The 17,186-nt window shown below is 38.8% G+C and overlaps 1 protein-coding gene across 12 annotated transcripts in view; it reads right to left on the reverse strand.

Moving 5' to 3' along the window:
• Positions 1 to 289: 289 nt before the first annotated feature.
• The window catches only part of Clock (clock circadian regulator), an 82,402-nt gene continuing 65,505 nt past the window's right edge, over positions 290 to 17,186 (reverse strand). For 9 of the 12 annotated variants that reach the window (XM_035452680.1, XM_035452679.1, XM_035452674.1 and 6 more), the window contains 2 exons: positions 10,185 to 10,500; positions 290 to 7,399 (listed from right to left, as the gene is read on the reverse strand). In XM_035452680.1, the coding sequence (XP_035308571.1) occupies positions 7,217 to 7,399; positions 10,185 to 10,500 (499 nt within the window). In that variant the 3' untranslated portion in view covers positions 290 to 7,216. The remainder of the gene's footprint in view (positions 7,400 to 10,184; positions 10,501 to 17,186) is intronic. The other 3 variants (XM_035452675.1, XM_027390917.2, XM_035452681.1) reach the window with 2 other exon arrangements.

A 17,186-nucleotide genomic window follows, 5' to 3' on the forward strand; every position in this document is an offset into this window, starting at 1 on the left:
GAAAGTTACTTTTTAGTTGTTAGCTGTTCTTCCAAATATTGTTAGGCAACAGCAAATGTTGATGAAGTCTTTTCTGCAAGCTTTTAAGGAGTTTTCCAACTCAGTACAAACTAATACTGAGGAGCAGAAAAAGCAATTTCCATGAATTAAAACACCTTAGAGAAATCCTAAGTCAACCTCCCCCCCCCCCCCCCCGTACATTCTGTATGGTTAGAAAGTGGTAATTAAAATATAAGCTACAAGGTAAACATTGCTCCGGTGTTGAATAAAGAAAGGAAAATGTCACCAACAGATTTAAAAACATTTAATAGTCTTTCTATAAATCCAAATGTGACTCTTACACGTTCCGTGCCACATAAAGCAGGTGATTCTGAGAAGCAGCACTGAGGTATTCTTTATTTTTAAAATTAAAGGAAACAAAGTTTGGATCTAATTATTTTTACATTAAAAAAATGAAAACAAAACAAAAAAAAAAAAACCACTGCTACTGCTTGGCTCTTTTGCTGTAGTTTTAGATTCTGAGCGAATTACAGAAATCTATGGAAAACAGTGTTATAATAGTACATGGAGATTTTAAGTAAAGCTATGCACATCATACAGCAAGAGGCCTGAGTGAAGGCTTGCTGGTAACCCACTTTTACTTCTTAAAAGGGTAGCTCTGACAACCAAGTATAGCCAATTGTATCAGACTCGATGACAGTGGCGATATGCTGCTGGTAACGAGAGTCCACATTTCATTCAATACTGTATTTCTAAACGTAGCTTATGAAAACCAGGGAACCCTAATATAGCACCATTGAAACCATTCACTAGCCATCATGCTTCTGTGTAGTATAGATAGGGTTTTGGCAAGAGGCTAATACATGAAAAGAAGGCCACCCTTTTTTTGTTTGTTTTAAAATAAATTTATTTCAATTAAATTCTTGCTTTGAAAGAAGTACTCTTGTATCCGGAGATCAGAGACCATATGCCTCTCCCCTGTGAAGCTGGAAACGATGAACTATGTCTATTCTTGTTTTAATTTAAATCCAGAACCAAGCAGTAAGGACAGCAATGTCAACAACAGCAAAGCAAGAACCACAGGAACAGCAAAGACTCTGGTGCATGTTTACACACCACTAACTGATTTAACAGTTTACAGATATAAAACTTTATTTTTTGCACTAACTGGTTTTAGTACAGCACTAATTTAACTTGTCTTTGGGCTTTAGTCTTTACACAGGGTGAATATGAAAAGTGCCATACTAGAGCTTTCCCCAACTTAAACCACAGTAAAACAGATTTCAAAATAATCTTAGGATTGTTTCAATTCCAGTCATTCTGCCTGACACATCCATTGCTTAATGGGGGACTTTTTGAGGGCAATGTTTTTGCTTGAAGATGATTGTCTAGTTTATACATCAACCTAAAAATAACAGCTTTTCCTGTATTTTAGCTTCGTAGTATTCTTAAAACCACTGCCAGCAATAAACCTGAACCAGTATAGGCTAACTAAAACACAAACCATTTGAATGCCATTTTAAAAGCAATGTCACAGTTTGTTTCTCTCATTTAAAAACATCTAAAATGGTGTATTTTCAATTTACCCTCTTCAGAGTTAAAACACGTTTTGTTTAATTAAACTCCATTTGTGTCTGATTCAATCTTAATTACTGTTCTCCAAGAGGTCCTTGTGAACTAGACCCTACCAGTGGGACTCCAGAGCCAGAATGAGAGTGCTGAAGTGAGCAGGAAGTACCCTCATACAATGAGGCCTCCCATGTTCAAGCACGGCTTTACTAGACAGTGCTGGCTATGGAGGATTGAAAAATAACCAACTTTTTGAAGTTTTTGGTGTGCATACATTGTCCAATTATATGTAAGGACTCAAATATATGGACATAATGATGACAGCCATTAAAAGATACTATTTTGCTGAGGCAGCATGCAACATGTGTCCTTGATTTTGTCATACTGGCCTTTGACTGTTCTTGGGAAGTAGCTGTGTAGACAGTGCCCGTGAAACACAGAAGGCAACAAGTGACACTAGAAAGAGATTGGAGTAAGGTAATAAAGCAGAGCTGAAAGGAGTTACCTTTTAGCATTGTTTCTTAAATGAGTTCAGAGCAGGAGGGAAGTGCAGGGATGTTCAGGTTGACACGCCACTGCAGTCCTGATGTACAATGAATTCCAATTATCTGTCATTGGAGTTAAGGGGTGGTGGTGGTGGTGGTAACAACTGTCCCAAACAAGAACCAGTTCTCCAAGGACAAGATTGTGATGCAAAACAAAACTGACCATAAATAAAATACTGGAGACCAAATGCAGAGATACAAATATAAATTAATACACAGCCATTTTATTTAGGAAACCCAGAGAACCTCATTGGGAACAAGTGTTCCTTCCAGCCACTTCTATAAATACTTACTATTGTGATTGTCAATTAGGTCAGCACCTCAGGGTTTGCTGGTGTTGTTGATGGGATCTCAATAGTCTCCACAAACTATGTACAACTACAACCTAGTTCACTAGATATTTTCCCGGGAAAACCCAGGCAACTTAGAAAGTATCATTAAACACTCCATCTTTCAAAGTATTGTTTCAGGAAAACAAGGAATGTAGTGCATGGCAACGGAAAAAAATATGCAAAACAGTCACGTGGAAAAAAAGATTTTTAATTTTTAAATATATAAGTTTGCTTAATTTCTGGTGAGCTGTTCAACACTGTTTTAAATATCCTGAATTAGTAACTATACCAGCAAAATTTACCTCCAGTGTTCCCACAGGAGACATTAAGATAAGACCAAATTATAGTTTTCAACCAAAGCAGTCTTTTCTCAGTCCTTTTTGTGCAAAAATATTACAAGAGCAACTCAAATGGGAACGCTGAAATGACATGCCAACATTTCAGGGCACATTTAAAACACTCAAAAATTCTTGAAATTACTGTATCCTAAAATATTACTACCAACTGTTTATAGATTAGTTCTGTATGTCTACTCAGACAGATGCATATTCCTAGACCTCTGAAAAGAAACAGGCTCATTGGTCTCTTTTGGTGTCCACACAATAGGCAAGATAGGTTTACAATAGTGTTTAAATGGAACTACGCATCTACAATCTCCCAATCCCACCACATTCAAAACAAAAGTCAGAGTTTATTTGGCTACCTTGAAATCACTCCCATAAACCTGCTACGGTTCACTGGCTCTAAACATTTCTCAGAAATGTGTCATTTATAAATTCACCTAAGTGATGATTAGGGGATCCTTTAAAAACGGTTAATGCCTAAGATACAAACATTATCTAAATGAATAGTTGCAATAAAGTGCTTATTACCTTTCAAATGATGCTTTTAGACTGTGGTATGTTGTTTTAAGTGTGTGCTATTCCTCCCATAAAGGATCCCCAGGCATGAGAGTCTCATCTCACCTGTCTCAGAAAGCAGCAGCTCTATCTTTTGGTAGGTAGGCTGACAATAGGCACATTACCCATGCGGATGAGGCTGTACTAGGGCTATGGCAAAAGGGGGAGAGGGACTAGAAAAGTGGGAGACAGGTGGAGGGTTCCTACTACACTCATAGTTATATACAAATATATTAAATATGCTATAAAAATAGTCAACTCTTTTCCTTTGCATTTACTTCACAAGCTCCTCTTAGAAGAGTGTTCACTCAGTCCAGACACACTTAAAAGGTTTTTCTCTAATCACTATGAAAACGGCAAGTGCCTTTGTGCTGTTCCTTCTCCACCACTGAAAAGTTCCAGTCAGCTCAATCCTGGCTATATACCCTCAGCAATATTAATATCCAGTGTTTATACCTTCTAATGTGGACTCCGTGGTGCTAAGAACAGGCCCACAGGTACTGGAAAGGTGATAGGCTTGAACAAGTTTTACACAAATGTTTACCAACAAACCTTTAATCACCAAAGAAACAGAAAAAAGAAATACTAAAAATGCTATCTGCGTTCCACTTTAAAAAAAAAAAAAAAAGCCTCAACATAGTGGAAACATTTTAACACACAGTAATATCCAAGGGAAAAGAATCTACCTCTGTAGTTTACTTTAAGAAAGGGTCTCTTTCTAAGGCCAGAACAAGGGCTCATCTTCCTCAACACGATGCCCTTTATGCAGCTGGACTGTTTCAGTGCTCTAAGCTTCAAGAGACTGCGTTAAGGCAATGACCAACCAACCACAGAAAACAGAATTCAAACACTTACTAGTTTGCACAGAGTTTTCTATCACAAACTATTCAAAATCACTGGTGGTGTTCTTTTATTAGTAGTACATTCCTAAGTCATGTCTATGTGATAGCAGAGCACAGCACTCTAAAGCTACCCTATATTTAGGATGGAGCTTGGGGGGAAGGGCCTGTAGTGCTCATTTGCATGCAGCTCCACCTACCACATCTGTTCCCTTCCCCCATCCCCCCCCATTACTACTCTAAGGAAAAAAAAAGAATACTTTCCAATGTCTGCACTCTGGTTTAAAGCCAGCCTCAAGAGCAGCTTTGTGCTTTACTGTTCTCATTCCATACAATCAGCAATACTCCATGCAAAAGCAGCCCAGAGCAAGGTACCTGCAGGGCAACGAGAACCTACTTGACCCTCACCCTAACAATTTCTTACCTAAAAAGTGCTGCCCAGAATTAAAATTTTAAAGAAAAATGAGTCCCCATGAAATAGAGCAGGGGACATTAAGGTTTATAAGAAGCTGAGAAGTGTTTCTATTTGGTATCTTTTCATGATTTAGATTTGGGGTTTCAGTCAACAACTTTGGCTATAGAAATGAAGAATGGCAACAGATGAATCTTCATCAGAATGGGTAAGTCTGTAGGAAGCAGACAAGAACAGTTTGCCATCCAAAGAAACCAAGAATTAAGGAGCTGAGAGGCAGCTGACGCTGCCAAGTGTTGCCTAGCACAGCTCTCCATGTGGACAGCCAAGTCAGCGGCTAGGTGCTCCTTTATCAGCTGCTTTTAAGCAGGAAAATGAACTGTGAAGAACAACAGGAATTACATAATTAGCACGTTGCCTCTCCTGTTAGCTAAATCCTTAGCACTAGGTATTGCCAAAAAATGAATGAGGCACAACTCAGATGACATGGAATGGCATAAGATCAAGAAGGCAATTTGGAAGGGGAGAAAAGCAATGTGGGTGCTCTATTTTACATCAATTTCATCATGTGTGTATAAGCTTGCATATGTATGTATTCTCAAAACTCTTCAGGGTATTCATATGAATGCCAGCCATTAGAACTCCGTGATATGTTAGTTACTGACTGGTATCTAGCCACACTTCTTTTGCAGAAGGGCAGGTACCAATTTTCTTTGGTTGTTTTCTTTTTCACCACTAACGTTCTAACTTAACTGCAGCCAGGTAAACAGGAAAACAGACACACTTAAGGATGACAACAAAGCTGAGGACAGATTACTGACTCCTCGTTCCCCAGAGCCCTTACCTAGCAAGTTTGCATTAGGTGATATTCACCACTGCAAACCTCTGTTGAGCAGCCTCACCCCTTACACACTTTAAGGTCAATTCTAATTTGTCACACTTGTCTTCCCTTTCCTCAGTAATGTTTTATATTCTATTTTCAACTTTTGTTCCATAATGCAAATTTCATTATTAGTACCATAAAAATCTAAAAAAAAAAATGCTTTTTAAAATACATGTAACTTTGTTGGAGTTTATTACCTATAGAGTATGATATTGCCAGATGAAATCTTAATTCATATTTAGAAAGTATGTGAGTTACAATATTCTAGTGTTTCAATGAAAGTTAGACTATTTCTACCCCCTTACTCTGAGAAAGTATTTACTGGCAATTCTTAAAGGACTGACTACTTTGCTTTAAAGGAAGATACTAATTTGGAAACAATTTTGGGATCACATTAACAACTGTGATAGCTGTTAGGGTGGTCCAAGAGATGCAGCAGTCTTCATGGGAACTTGAGAATGACACTGAGACCCACATGCTGCTAAAAATGTACTAAGGTTTCAAAACTGCTACTGAAACCAGACAATAAATTCAAGACGGTGAGTTATCACCTGAATTAAAATCAAGGCACTATGGGTTCCCCCCCCTCAAAAACCCTGAATCATTTTGACTAAAAGAAGCATTGAAATTTTTAAGGATAATAAAAAAGATTCCAACAAATCCTAAAAGTTAAAATTCCCACCACTGAGAATGTTAAAAAGTGCCTAAAATGTTTTGTGTGCAAATTTTACTCTTATAACTGAAACATTCTTGAAATCACTTTCAGGCTTGTTGAAAACCATTTACATAAATATTCCAACTATGAAATATATCAAAATATGTGATCAAACTCTCAACCAACCATCTAAAATAAAGCAGTGCAATTCTATTTTCAAACATAATTGAAAAAAATGAAATAAGGGATATTTCTGAATAAATGGAAATGTAGCAATAATTTAACCTGAAAAAAAAAAATCCATTCCCAGCAGCACATTATACCTCACTGAACAAACTGTGACATCACAGCCAAAGCACGAACAAAAAGACTTGTGCCCTGGAAAAAGTGACTAGAACACTATTATGCTGTAAACAAAATGAAAGAGAGGCTGTTACCAGTTTGTACATGGTGTCAAAATATAATGAAATGTACTCATACCTGTAAGGGACAGATAATGCTTTCAAGCTGTGTACACAAAGTTTGCTTTCTCTCCGTCTGTCTGTCCAGACACATATACATCTATATAGCATCTATACATAAAAATTCAAACCTGCACAACATTCTGAAAGTAATCACTGTTCCATCATGATCTGAACAGGGTGGGGAGTTGGGGGTGGGGACTACTAACTACTGAACTATCTTCATGGCAATCTAAGCAAACCCCTGGCAGTGGTGTGTTCTCTGTAACATTTGGTACCAGGCACAGAACCACTAAAGCTACCAACATTGTTAGTGCTTTTCAGATTCAGTAAAGGTCATGATAGTTGAGCTTGTTAACATTTGGCAATATACTCTTTCTCCATCAAAAAAAAAAAATATATCTGGGCAAAGAAACTGTCAGAATTGGCTGTGTCCCTATAATCGTCTCCCACTGGCTGGTATTTAATGTACATCTGTAGCACTAGGCAGCATTTCCCTACCAACTAATCCAGAAACTGGAACACTCACTACCACCCTCACAGAACTGCTAAACCACATGTTATCCAAGTAGCTTTCTGGCCATCCCCTTCCTCTCTAGTGTCAGAGAGAAAGTGTGTGTGCTACTGTGGCTGGACCTTGGAAGGGTCAGTCAGGCTGTCAGTCCTGTGCCGACTAAGCTGCTGTTGCTGCTGAGGCTGGTGTTGCTGGTGATGTGGTGACGGAGGGAAAGGGCTCTGTTGTAGTGGGAAGGCAGCAGAAAGGATGAGCTGAGTTGAAGGATTCCCATGGAGCAACCGGGATGTCTAAAACAAAAGAAGCATTATACAGCATGGCTTTGTGCCTTCACACTATCCATTCGCACTGCCCACTGTCCACAGGGACAAGAGCTTTATTCTCATTTTGTTTGCTAGTCTAAAAACTATTTTTGGAGAACAGCAGTCTTACCTTCTTTCCGAAAGCATAACAAAATTTAATTTTTTAAAAGAATTTGTGCTGAGAATTTCATAGCATAAAATACTATTGTCTTGAGACAAACCACATATTTTTACTTTATTTCCCATAGGCCCAATTTTTAAGCAGAAAACTGCAGCACAGCTATGTCTGTATAAGGCAGGAATACTCCCTGGTTAGACAGACAATGCTGTCTGCACACAGTCTGCCTGCTGATAAAGAATCAAGACTGGGGTTGAGCAAATAGCTCCCTTTATAATGTGCTTATAATCCCAGTATGGGTGCGGTGGAGACAGAAGAATCTCTGGGGCTCACTGGTCAGCTAACCTAACCTAGTAAGTGAACCTCAGGTCCCTTTGAGAGCCTGTTTCAACACAGCAAGGTAGACTAAGGAAGAAAACCTGAGCTTGACTATTGGCCTCCATACATTTGCACTTGTACACACTTGTGTACCTGCCCCCCCCCCCACCCACACAAACAACACAGGCGTTCAGTAGACTTGGGTTAACCTGAGCAGTCCACCTGTCAATGTGTGACTCTGTCAAGCTGTGTACTCCTAGCCTCCACCTTTCGCTTACTACAAGTGTCTACTATGCTGAGTTTGTACAGATATTATAGAAAAAGGAGGGCACAGGTGGAGGCTGAGGCTGTTGCTGTATGAGGTAACAAAAATCAAACATCAAAACAATCCCTCCCCAACACAGAACGTCTATCATTACTAGTCCACATGTCTGACTCTGAAAGCCTCAACTTTAGAAGTCTGTTTCTTTCACCACATTGACTTCTGGCTGCTTATTTGTCTGAACTGTGGTACACAAAAAACTGAGAGAAAGGGAGAATTTTTGAGTAAAGCACTTCTGGAAGAAAATGTACTTACTGCAACATTAAGCTGAAGCTAATGTGGGTAAGTGACATTTGCAAATGTGTATGTATGAAGGAAACCTATGTACATAAACATAGGACAGACCGAAACCTTAGATAAGAAAACTTGTCAAGGACCTTTGTAATTTTCCTTCTTGATTTGTTACTAGAACAGTCTTTGTAAGACAAAGGGATTTATGGCATTTACTTTCCTGATTAGAACCCAAGTACTTTTTCAAACAGAGGTCCATTAAAAAAGCCAAGTTATGCATTTATTATCTAAATAAATACATTATGGAAAACATTGCCTATCTAATATTTTTACGGTTCTTATGCTTTGGGGACACATGTTTGTGGTGGGGGCAGGGAAGAAGATGTTCATTTTACAAAGTATTTATTGTGTTTGTGTGTGCACCCACTAGAGTTCACACGTGGAGGTCAGCGAACAACTTGTAGGAGTCAGTTCTTTCTTTCCGCCTTGTGGGAACCTGAGACCGAACTCAGGAAGTCAGGCTCAGGAGAAAGCACCTTCATTTACTGAACCATCTCCTTGGTCCCAAATGTTGATCTAAAAGGGCTTGTCTTCCTCAATAGATTTAGAACACTGACAACTTAAGGCAAATCACATTTTTTAAGCTTTTGTTTAATTCTCACAGGTGATTTTATATATTTCACCTAAATAATGGCCCAAGACTGGTTTTATTATTTGTAATAATAGCTGACCCAATTATTAATTGTAGTAGTTCAGTCTTAAGGTCTGTGGGTGTGACTCAGCTTTATTTAAGCAATGAGGCTGTTTTGGTATTCCTCGCTACTAAAGTATTACACCTAGCCCAGATGGGCTCTAGAAGAGAAACCCAGATCCCCCAATAGCAGAGTATAGAAACCAGTTCTGCTGGTTCTTTGCTGGGGACCCTGAACCAGGTGACTTTCTTCTGGACCTACAGATATGCAGATTCTGTATGGTTTATCCACATGGTATCTGTGTGAGTTTATCATTAATATGAGTGTATTATTACATTTGCTGGTATCATGGTCATCAATGACAGCTAGCTACATACCTGACAGTATATTTAGCAATTTACATGCTTTTTTTAAAAAAGGGTGAAGTACAAGTTTAAGTGCTGTGCCAAAGGTCATGTGTATGTGGTATAGCAATTACTCAATTGAGGCACCCTGACTTTAGGGCCTAAGTTCTAATCATAACCTATACTGCATCTACACTGGATTTCTCCTCTGACATTAATTTCTAACAAGAAAATTCTGATATCTGGCATAGTAGTGCATGCCTGTAATCCCAGCATGTAAAGGCAGGAACACAACACAACAAAACCGCAATCTAATAAAATCTAATCTGATGAATAAGGTTAACTCCTAGGCTAACAAAGGGATCCTTCTTAATGTCCCTGCCCAATGAAGAGTACAGTTTGATGGTATCTAAGAAAGAAGAAAACAGTTTTTTTTTTTATTAAATTCTAGAAATACTAGCCTCAGACAGAAAATAAACTCAATAAGTGATAAAGTCAGGAAGTAGGCTGCTTACTCTAGCCATAAGTTCAGATAACTAAGTATGACTAGGCAAAGCTTTAAAAGCCTTCCAAGATGAAGAAGATAAAATAGCCAATCAGGACAAGTTTTCTATGTCTGTAGATATTTAAATCCTACAATAAGCTTTTACAGATTTTCAAGGTCCTTTACAAACCTGTTCACCGAACATCTTAATTGGCTATAAAATAGGCAAGCAGCTCAAGGCAACTTCTTCATGGGGAGATGTACCTGTAAAAACTGCTGTGGTGGCTGGGTCAGCTGAGCCTGAGACGGTTGCTGAACTGAAGGAAGCTGTTGTTCCTGGGAGCTCTGCTGCTGCTGCTGCTGCTGCTGCTGCTGCTGTTGTTGTTGCTGCTGTTGCTGCTGCTGTTGCTGCTGCTGCTGCTGCTGCTGAGATAATGTCTGTGCCTGCTGCTGTTGTGTAGCAAAGGTAGGATAGGCAGTCACCACCTGACCCATAAGCATGGTACTTGGTACCATGACAGCCCCACAAGCTACAGGAGCAGTCACTAATTTGGTTACAAGTTGCTGACCTTGAGAAAATCTGTGAGAGAAAACAAAGAAATTGTGTCAGAAGGACAAAGCAAAACTCAGTCAGCTAAATATTTATCTTAGATAATACCAAATGAAATGGTTTATTTATTTTATAAAAGCATGCTCCTAGTTTCTGTTTTCAGAGATTCTCCTTGGAGGCTACAGACATAGCTTAGTGGTAGAGTGCTTGCATAGCATGTTGGGGCCAATCTCCAGCACCAAAAACAATTTTAAAGGACTTTTTTTTTTGAGATATCAATAAACCAAACCATGTATATATGTATATATTACAACAAAATGAGACACAGAAAAACAACTTTTAAAGATACTCATATTCAAAATAATGAAGGACCTTTCATATCACATATTAAAATTAGTTGAAAATGAAGAAGATATAAACATAAGATATAAACTACAATACTCTTAGGAGAAAAAAAAAGGCACACAGCTTCATGATATTGGAATTGGCAACAATCTCACTGGCACAGGTAGGTAATAATAATAAAAAAGAAATCAATTGGATGACATTAAGTTTAACCAGACATATAAAGAACTCTTAAAATCAAACAATATTCAACACATTTAAAAACTGGATAAAGGTTAAACCTTTTACTTCAAAAAACACAAATAGCGAACAGACACATAAAAAAAAAAAGTCCTCAGTAGACCTTCATTAGAGAAATGAAGATTCAAACAACAATGGAAAGCCACTGTATGTCAGTCAGGACAGCTATTATAGAAAAATACAACAGGCTAGGAAAACTATTTCTTAATTTGCTTTCTATTGCTATGATAAAACACCACAATCAAACAGCAACAAGAGGAGGAAAGGGTTTATCTGGCTTACAATTCCAAGTCACAGGCCACTGAGGGAAGCCAAGGCAGGAAACTGAGGGAGTAACTCAAGTTGAGAACACAAAGAAACACTGTTTACTGGCTTTCTCTTCTGGGCTTTCTTATACCCCAGAACCACCTGCTTGGGAACTGCACTGCACACAATAGGCAGGGCCTTTCCACATCAGCTATTCATCAAGAAATTGCCTTACAGACTTGCCTACAGAAAATAGGATAGAGGTATTTTCTCAACTGAGGTTCTTCTTCCTGAAACTCTAGCTTGTGTCAAGCTGACAAAACAACAACAAACAAACAACAAAACAAAAACAAAAAACTAATTGGGACAACCCGTGACAGTTCCTCAAATAATTATAAGAAGAATTCCATTTCTGAGCACTGAGCCAAAGCAAAATGAACACAGGGGCTCAGACGAGTATGCTTTTGTGCATAGCTGTATTTACTCATAGTAGCAATGTATGGAAGCAACCAACTATCCACTGACAGATAGAATGGCTAAGGGAAATGCTACCTACATGTTACACACAGAAGAGCCCTGGGAATATTAAGTTAAGTGAAATAAACCAGTTACGAAAAGACAAATTACTTAGTAATTTACACCAAGTATCTTTAGGCAGTCAAATTTATATAAACAGAAACAGAATGGTGGTTGCCAAAAGCAACAGGCAGAAAGGTTAAGGAGTTGTTTAACGAGTTTCACGTTGGAAAGATGAAATATGTTCTGAAGATGGTTGAGGGTGATGGTTGGAACCACATGTGGATAGACTCAAGGCCACTGTGCAGCCCATTTTAAGATGGTTAAAAAAAGAAGTTCTTGTTGTATATATTCTATCAATTAAAAATTTTAACTCTGTAAAAGTTAACTTACAAAATGGCAAGGTATTTAGGAGTTAAATATATGGTGAACATGGTTCATTTACTACAATGGCAATAATTCATGAGGAAATTACAACAACTACAAAATTTTTAAAAACTTTACCTTTATAGAAAAATTATACTCAAGGTTTTATTTTATAAATGCAAAGGAAACGATATTCTAAGGATAAACCAAAGTGAAATTTATCAATATATAATATTACTTCTGGTCAAAATTTATTCCTTGTTCTTCTCTCCTACTCTTCTTTCATGACAGTTATTATTTGTTTGCCTTTTCTGTAAGATGGAGTTCATTCCTAACACCATGACAGCAAGTGAATAGACATGACTACTCCACATAGAGATGACAAAACTACAGAACAGTTCAGAATTCAAAATAGCACTGAGTTTAGTACAGATATGCACTTTATTATTAATACAGTCCACATGACCAAAAACAATTTTTATTTTTGCAGCTCCAAGGATAGAAACCTGGGTACTTACACTCTACCAAGTCAAATCCCTAGTCCTTTAAAAATAATGTATACCTAACTCATGTCAGATTTTTGTTTTGTTTTTCTGTTTGTTTTTATTTTTATTTTTTTGAGACAGAGTTTCTCTGTGTAGCTTTGGAGCCTATCCTGGCACTCCCTCTGTAGACCAGGCTGGCCTCGAACTCACAGAGATCCGCCTATCTCTGCCTCCTGAGTGTTGGGATTAATGGCGTGTGCTACCAACGCCTGGCTCTTGTCAGATCTTAAAAATTAAATTCTGTAGTCCATAGACTTCAGGACCAAATGCATAGGAGCAAAAGAAAAACAAACAAACCAAAGAAACAAAACACAACTCAAAAAAATTTCTACACAAATAAAGTCCAAAGCGACGACGATTACAGTCTGTTTTGTCACGGACCTGCTAACTACCAACTTCTTTGTCATGGTGAAAAAAACCAGCAACTCACCAATAGAGGAATACTCTAACCATCTCTGGACCACATACATTTTTTAATCTACATCTGGTGGCCTCACCTGGACATGTAATTATTTCCTCTGCTAAACTGCCTCTCTGAAACTCTCCACACACCAACCTCAAGCCATGTTTTTTTAAGACATAGGCCAACAAGCTTCTCCACAATGTTTTCCCTGACCATACTTTTCATTTGCTTGCTTCAACCCATAAAATTCATCTGTTCCCCTATAAAGTCTGACAAATATTTATCACACCAAGTATATGTGAGCTGGTTATTCTTTTGAAATACATCCCTTTTCCCCGTCTGCCCCCACAAAAGATATTTACAAATGGTTGCTAAAATGCATCCTCCAAAATGCATGTCAGTATTCTAGTTTAATGTCTTTCTTCTCAGGCTTTAAAAATCATCTTCTGGCTAGGGATGTACATCAATGGCAGCAGTGTGTATGCCTAGCATGCAGAGAAGGCTCTGGGTCCAATCACCAGCAACAAAAACAAAACAAACACCAACAAAAATCAACCCCCAGTGGGCATTCTGATGGCACATTCATAAGATTTGCCCAAGAATGTGAGCACTAAGGTTAGATTTTTTTGAGGAAGCTGAGCTCCAAGGAACAACAGATTTTCTGCTCTCACTGCCTATATAGTCTTGCAGCTTCCTCGGTCTGAACAGTATTGTTATCTTAAAAAACAAACTGTTCAGCCAGGCTTTGGTGGTGCACGCCTTTAATCCCAGCACTGGAGAGGCAGAGGCAGACAGATCTCTGTGAGTTCGAGGCCAGCCTGGTCTACAGAGTGAGTGCCAGGATAGACTCCAAAGCTACACAGAGAAACTCTGTCTCAAAAAACCAAAAAAAAAAAAAAAAAAAAAAAAAAAAAAAAAAAAAAAAAAAAAAAAAAAAAAAAAAAAAACCAACAACAAAAAACCAAACTGTTTAATACAACAGCAAAATACGTAAGCAGTAGCACACATGTAGTAAAGACAATAAAAACATGAAATGATTTCAGATCATGTATTTACTCCACAGAGATCCTATAGTTAAAAAAACAGCTTCCAAACAAACTGTATTTATGCAAAAATTGTTTCAGAGTTACCACTCTAGACACAGTTGCCTGTTTTTCTATCTAGGCACTTAAGCTTTGAAACCACAAGAACTCACAGCCACCCCCTAGCACTTGGCCAAACTACTAAAAACACACATTTTCTCACCTGAGACATGGGAAAATGAAGCAAGATACCAATGCTTTTTTTTTTTTTTTTTTTTTATTTAAGACATGCAACATTTTGAGCAGAAAGAAGAACCAAGCTGCACTTGTACAGAGCCTGTTAGAGCCTCGTTGACAGTCAGTACAAAATGTAGTTTTATATCTGAAAGCCCAGTTTGGGATGAATACTAAATTTTGTTGTTATTCTGTTAAGTCTGTAATAACAGATACAGTATTTATTTCAAATCTTAAAAAATGGGAATAGGAAGCAATAAACAAAAATTTCATGGTAAAAAATAAAATGATTGGTTTTGGAGAAGAGTGTAACACTGAGGATTGAACTGAGAGTCCTGTCCATGCCAGGCAAGTTCTCTATTCCTGAGCCTATCATTAGTCCATATATGTACATCTCTGTAGAGAGAAATCCTGATTAGAGGTACTGCTGACCACGCCCACTTGGGCCTGCTCAGAGTTATGTAACAAGGGTTTAAGAAGGACAGAGTTGTGCACTGGGCTCTCTTTCGCCTGGTTGAGCATTCTCTGGGTCCATCCTGCTCAGGAGCAAACCTGGTCACTGGCTGGCTTGCCTGAGTACCTTTCCCCAATAAACTACTGTTTATCAACCTATTTTTGACTCCACTTTGTAAACATCAATATCTGGTGTCAGGAGTTTTGGGAATGAATTTGAACTCATAAGTGGGTTGTGATCTAGGGAACTAACCCAGTTGGTGGCCGGGGGATTGCTGAACCGGGCCCAGGTAACTCTTTCGGCCTCGCTTACGAGAATTGCTCTAGCGGAATGCCTGTGGGCACTCATTGCCACCTAGTCTCTTCGGCACTGCCATCTCCCATTGACAGGAAGCCACCGCCGTTGCCTGGGGGTTTCATCCCTCCCAGGTCAGTCTTCCAGCCCAAGCCTGGGTTTCCACCTGCAGCCTTCCCTGGTTTTCCCAACCTGAGGCCCCTCCCCCTATGGTTATCACCTCAGCCACCATCACCACTGCCCAGCGCCATACCGTCTTGGTGCCTGGAACTGGCTACAGCCCTGTGGGTTTCCAAAGCCCTTCCTTCTAACAAAATCCCATCCCTTTCATTTGTTCTAACTCAGTCTGAAAGCCATTTAGATATTTTTCAGAATTGTCTGGAGACCAATTTAACCATCCACAGCTGAACACTGCGCCACCATAACAGGCCACCTGCGCCACCTGCTGGTCAAACACAGTTACTGTGACTAGAAGGGAAACTGACACAGGTAAACTCACATTATGGCAGAACATCTGACAATGCAGACAACTGGGAATACTCTTGCTTCTTAAGTGAATTCGATGTTAGAGGAGGCTTATTACTTGCCGGTAATGTACCTATATACTATGTTAGTGGACAGCTTCATAGCTCATGTGATGTCTCTAACCAGAGGACTGAGACACAGGGAAAAGGAAAAAGAACCTGTACAAATTATGGGCAGCTTAGAAAGTTGGATGCAAGATATAAAAGCCAGCCAGGAAAATTTGATCTCTGAAATGCAGGACATGAGACGCTTATGTAAAGAAGTTGAGGATACTAAATGTGGCCATACCACATTACTAACACAGGTAAAACAAATGGCCAAATAGAACCCAAAATTTGTTCCATGTCTGATGCCTTAAATGGAAAGATACCTAAGAACCAGAACAGGATTAGCAAACTGGCACAGACAATTCACTCCATGTCTACTGCCACAGGCCAAAAGCTGGAGTCTAGGATTGGATATTTAGAAGGCAATATACATGCCATTGAGATGCTATCTAAGGATGAGAATATTAAAGGTTTAAAAGCATATGTAAATGAAGAAGCAAGAAAAATTAACGATTCTATGAAATTCTTAGAATCTATATGATTCACAAGATTCAATCTCTCACTGAGACAGTGGTTGCCAGGCTCCAAGCCTTGAATGACTCTAAACTGGATTGCTCCCAACCCGATGCACCTAAAACCTTCCTAAGGTTGTTATGCGCACACCACTGGTCTTCCCAGCGACTATGACAGAAAAACCACCATCAAAAAAATCCAAATGGTCATGTTGCATATCAATAGGAACCAATACAACTAAAAAATTTAAAAGGAAATAAGGAGTCTGTTGTCTCATATGGTATCCATAGCCTTATGTCAAAGAATTATTGAATTCGTGGGCAACTTTTAATAGAGTAACACCCATAGATTGGGATGTCTAATATCGGCTATACTTGAAAATACAGTGGAGGGCTCTATGGAGGGAGGAAGAAAAGTCCTCGAGCTGTAAGGCTTAAAGAAAGGTTATGAAGCTCCCAAAGATAAGATTCTTGTGAGGGTCTTTATGCTGACCTATGGGCTCAGGTTGCATATAACCAGCACATATTGTCCTTATGCAGGACAGCAACCTTAAATGCCTGGGCAAAGATTCGTGAACCAGGAGAAAGAGTAGATCCCAATATTAAGATAGCACAGGGACGGACAGAACAGTTCACTGACTTTTTACAAAGACTATCCAGGGCAGCAGAGTTACAGGTAGCAGATTTAGACTCTAGAAAAATACTCATAGAATCTCTAGCTTAAGAAAATGCAAATCCACTATGAAAAGGATACTTTTGCCTTTAAAGATCAGATCAGCACCACTGGAAGAGTGGTTCTTGCATACAGCTAATCTCCAGTGTAATGTCCAAGATACAGAAGCTTGGGTAGGAGAAGCAATTGCAAAAGGTTTAAATAGACCAAGAGGCTAAATTTCTTAAAGGTGATGACACAGAAGCTTGCGAAATTCAAGCAAACCCCAAAGGTCTAAAAAGACACCAAGAGGCC

This window comes from Cricetulus griseus (assembly GCF_003668045.3).
Source record: "Cricetulus griseus strain 17A/GY chromosome 1 unlocalized genomic scaffold, alternate assembly CriGri-PICRH-1.0 chr1_1, whole genome shotgun sequence".
Lineage (NCBI taxonomy): Eukaryota > Metazoa > Chordata > Mammalia > Rodentia > Cricetidae > Cricetulus > Cricetulus griseus.